The 4741-nt window shown below is 40.9% G+C and overlaps 1 protein-coding gene across 1 annotated transcript; it reads left to right on the forward strand.

The window, feature by feature from the left end:
* Nucleotides 1–1659: 1659 nt before the first annotated feature.
* On the forward strand, nucleotides 1660–2304 carry LOC115792272 (claudin-4-like). Its single transcript, XM_030746741.1, has one exon. The coding sequence runs from the start codon at nucleotides 1723–1725 to the stop codon at nucleotides 2302–2304; it is 582 nt and encodes a 193-aa protein (XP_030602601.1). The 5' UTR covers nucleotides 1660–1722.
* The last annotated feature ends 2437 nt before the right edge of the window (nucleotides 2305–4741 follow it).

A 4741-nucleotide genomic window follows, 5' to 3' on the forward strand; every position in this document is an offset into this window, starting at 1 on the left:
GTCTTCGTTGGACCCGCTGCAGTTCGCCTACTGGCCTGGCATCGGGGTGGATGACGCCATCATCTACCTCCTGCACCGAGCTCTGACCCACCTGGAGAAGCCTGGAAGCACTGTGAGGATCATGTTCTTTGATTTCTCCAGTGCTTTTAACACCATCCAGCCAGGACTTCTGAGAGACAAGCTGGAACTGTCAGGAGTGGACCACCACATCTCCGAGTGGATACTGGACTACCTCACTGACCACCCACAGTACGTGAGGACACAGGGCTGTGTCTCTGACAGGCTGGTCTGCAGTACGGGGGCCCCACAGGGAACTGTGCTGGCACCGTTCCTCTTCACCCTCTACACTGCAGACTTCTCCATCAACTCCCCACACTGCCATCTGCAGAAGTTCTCTGACGACTCTGCCATAGTTGGCCTCATCACAGGTGAGGATGACTCAGAGTACAGACAGTGGACTCAGGACTTTGTGGGCTGGTGCCAGCGGAACCACCTCCTGATCAACGCCGCTAAAACCAAGGAGCTGGTGGTGGATTTCCGCAGGCGCAGACCCACCACACGGACACCGGTGAACATCCAGGGAGTGGACATTGAGATAGTGGACTCTTATAAGTACCTGGGTGTTCACCTAAACAATAAACTGGACTGGACTCATAACACTGACGCGCTCTACAGGAAGGGTCAGAGCAGACTCTACCTGCTGAGAAGGCTGAGGTCTTTTGGAGTGCAGGGGACACTACTGAAGACCTTCTATGACTCTGTGGTGGCATCAGCCATCTTCTATGCAGCAGTATGTTGGAGCAGCAGCTTGTCTACAGCTGAGAGGAAGAGGATAGACAAGCTCATCAGGAAAGCCAGCTCTGTCCTAGGATGTCCTCTCGACTCAGTGCAGGTGGTGGGAGACAGAAGGACTCTGACCAAAATAACATCACTGATGGACAAGGTCTCCCATCCCATGCATGAAACTGTTGCTGAGCTGGAGAGCTCCTTCAGTGACAGACTGCTGCATCCTAAATGCGCAAAGGAGCGTTACCGCAGATCCTTCCTCCCAGCAGCTGTAAGACTTTATAACCATCACTGCTCCCAACAAAAACCACAATAATCTACACAATGTAGGATAATATATAATATACTGTAAATAGTCCGGCCTGTTAAGGTTCAACACACAGGCACATCATGTACATTGTATATAGTGTTATTATTAGTAGTATTAAGGTTAATCTTGTTTGTTGATTTTATATATATATATATTCTTTTCTTAATAGTGTGAATTATTATATTTTTATTTATATTTATAATAACTGCGGCTGCTGTTACACCCAAATTTCCCCTCTGTGGGACAATAAAGGCTGTTTCTTCTTCTTCTTCTTCTTCTTCTTCTTCTTCTTCTTCTTAAGAAGTTCTCAATAAAATAAAGAGTTGATAATGAAACTGTACAGATATGCAGAATTTTCTGTGTGGCCTCATTATATGTGAATTTTGATGCACCTCTGAGACTCCAGGTTTCCCTCAGAGACCATTTTCTGCTCAGAGGCAACACCAGACAATCTGTCACCTCCTTTAACAGCATGATTAGTGAGCGAGGAACCCACCGTCAGCTTTTCCTCTGATTATAAATACCACCTAAAACCCACTTCCTGCTCAGCTCTTTGCTCACAGGTAAAATACTGCAGCTCTTAAGAACACACCATCTTCTCTCTTTGAAGAGATCAAGAAGGATTCATGATGAAGGCTGGTGGAAGACAGCTTCTGGGTTTGGTCTTGGCCATCATCGGCTTTTTGGGGAGCATCATCAGCTGTGCTCTCCCCTTATGGAAATTCATTAATTGGAGAAAATTACAGGGTTTGTGGAAGTACTGTGTGTTTGATTACGAACACTACTTAACAGAAACACAATGGTGCAAAGCTTATGAGTCTGTGCTGGGCATACCAACAGAGCTGCAGGCTGCCAGAGTGCTCGTCGTCATCGCCATCATCGCTGGGATCTTTGGGGTCATGGTTGGTGTTGTTGGGGGCAACTGCGGCACCTTTGTGTCCGCTGGAAGGAAAAAGAGCAAAGAAGCTATAGCTTCTGGAATTGTCTTCATCTTTGCAGGCATCTTGCTGCTCATACCAGTCTGCTGGACCACCATCACCATCACTCGTGAATTCTACTACGCTTGGGAAAGGATGGGAGCCTCGCTCTACATCGGCTGGGCTTCTGCAGGGCTGCTGTTACTGGGAGGAAGCCTCCTCTGCTGCTCCTGTCCCCGCAGGAATGAGATTGACTTTAAGGTTGAGTACTCCAAACCCAGCTCTGTGTAATACCTTATTTATCTATGAATTAAGTAAGGCCTACGTTTAAATGGCATCCCCTCCGTTGAGAACAAGAAAAATGTTTTATAAAAGTTTCACTTCCTCTTTTTTTTTTCTTTGAATAAGTAGAATAATAAAGCAGGAAATGTGATTAAAATAGACAGAAATCTTTGCAGTATGAATGTGTAAACAATTTTTTCTTCAGTACTTTTTTTATATTGTTAATTATAGAAACAGAGGTTTTTCTAGGATCTGTGTAAATTCAAGGCTTCCTTAACATCCAACAGCGCAGCCATTATTTTAAGTCTATGCCAGGTCTTTGACTACGCTTGAACTGGTTCAGTACTGATGATTATACCACCGATTTGCATTCGATGTTTGAACAGTGTTCTTCACATTGTTGGAATTTTTTCTTTATGATTGTTTGCTAAAATTTGTATTAAATGAAAGTCTGTATTTATGAGCACGTGAGATCGTGTTTCTCTCTTTTTTTGATCTGATCATGACGGCTCTTCTTTGTGAAATAGGCTCAATAAACAGAGTCTGGAGGACTTTGTGTTTGTGTAGTTCTGTTTTTAGACTAACAAGAGTTGCAAAATTTTGCATTAAAGACCGCATATCAGGGGGAGGAAAATATTCTTAACAAAGGCAAAACTGTTGAGCTTCATTCTTTGCATTCCTAAGTAGTTACAGTACAAACACCAAATAAATTTGATTAAATATGTGACTTTTGTTTGCATTTGTTAAACTCTGAATTTTCCTCAGAAAGCAGTTTCAGCTTAGAAACAATACTAGAAAACTCCTCTCACGTTTCCTTTATTAACGTGATGAGTGATCGAGCTACTGTCAACTACTGAGTATAACCTCATAAAAAAGGTTTCCTGCTTTCCTGGTTCCTCTCACTGATAAATTACTGGTGTCTTGTTGTTTATTACAATCTCCTAGACCACCACTATACCGTTTGTGTTTTTTGCAACCCACTTACAATCAACAATAGAATCTGCATCAGCTGGGGCTCTGCTGCTCCCGCTGTTCCTGGGAGGAGGCGTCCTCTGCTGCTGCTGTCCCCGCATGAATGAGACAGACTTTGAGGTTAGGTACTCCAGCAGTCGCGCTGTGCAAGCAGGGCCTACGTTTAGATATCCAGCCGTCTGTTGGGAACAAGAAAAAGTTTTGTCAGAGTTTCACCTTCTGTTTGTTTGCTGAATGAGTAGAATAACTAGACAGATCTGTTTATTTGTTCCTGTAGGGAACGTGGATCAGCAGAAATCACATGTTTGCATACATGTGATCCTGAATCACGGTGCAGTATTTTTCTTATTATCTCTTTATGTGAATACAATTTTTTGTGTTTTACACACAGATTTTTTGTGCTGCTGTTATGTTTTTGATTATATTGTTTAATATACTTAAATAGGCTACTCCTCCTTCTTTATTAAACTGGTTCAGTATTGATGATTGTGACTTTTCATTCACTGTTTGAATAGTTTTCTTCAGATCGTGTTTGCTTTTATATGTCAATGAAATTAAGATGCACACTTACTTACATGTGAGAGCATAATTTTCATAGCAGCTTTTTTTTGTCAAAAGGCAAATAAACAGAGTCTAAACGAATCTGTGTTTATGTAGCATTAGTTTTCAAAGATTATTGAGCTTTGTTGAGATTACATGAAGATAAAAAATATTTTTAATAAAAAAACACTGCCAAATTATCTCAAAGTTAGGAAACTATAAGGAAAATGTAAACTTAATCAGATAGAAATGAGGACTGGAAAAGAACAAAGGAGGGAAATAAAAAGGAAACCCACAAAAACACATAACCTGCAAAATAAGACTGTGAACTTTAAGTAAACTGAAATTCACAGAGAAACACAGACAGTGGGAAACACATAGGGCGCATACTTTAAGGACAAAAGAAATTAAAGATATTTAAACCTGATTAAAAATGTCTGCTTTGTTGTTACATTTTCATCAGTGTGTGTGTGGAGAACAGGTTTCACATGTTTCACACAGGTTTTTCAGTACATGCTCCTAGAATGAAACTGTTTCATGCAGTAATTTGTTCTTCGTCGCTCTACTCCTGTTTTACGTTCTGTGAGCACGCATGTCCTTCATTATTTTCTAAAACTGCAAAGAGAACATTTATAGTAAATTGTTTCAGTAAATTAGTAAAATAATTCTGAGAGACATAAAAAACTGAAAAACCTTTTCTAGCAGGTCAGAGTAGTTTAAATATTTGCTTTTAGAGAACAGCTTTCTCTTTACTTTAAATGTAACAAGAAAAGAGAAACACAATCCTCTCTTTTCCCATAAATAAAAAAAAAGAAAAAAAAGAAACACAAGATATTCTTCCCAGTATGCAAAACCCATGGTCACAAATCTGGGTGTTAAGATGGATGACAGTCTTAGGTTGGAGGGTCAGATTACTGCTGTGGTGAAATCTAGT

The sequence above is a fragment of the Archocentrus centrarchus genome, chromosome 14, assembly GCF_007364275.1.
Source record: "Archocentrus centrarchus isolate MPI-CPG fArcCen1 chromosome 14, fArcCen1, whole genome shotgun sequence".
NCBI lineage: Eukaryota > Metazoa > Chordata > Actinopteri > Cichliformes > Cichlidae > Archocentrus > Archocentrus centrarchus.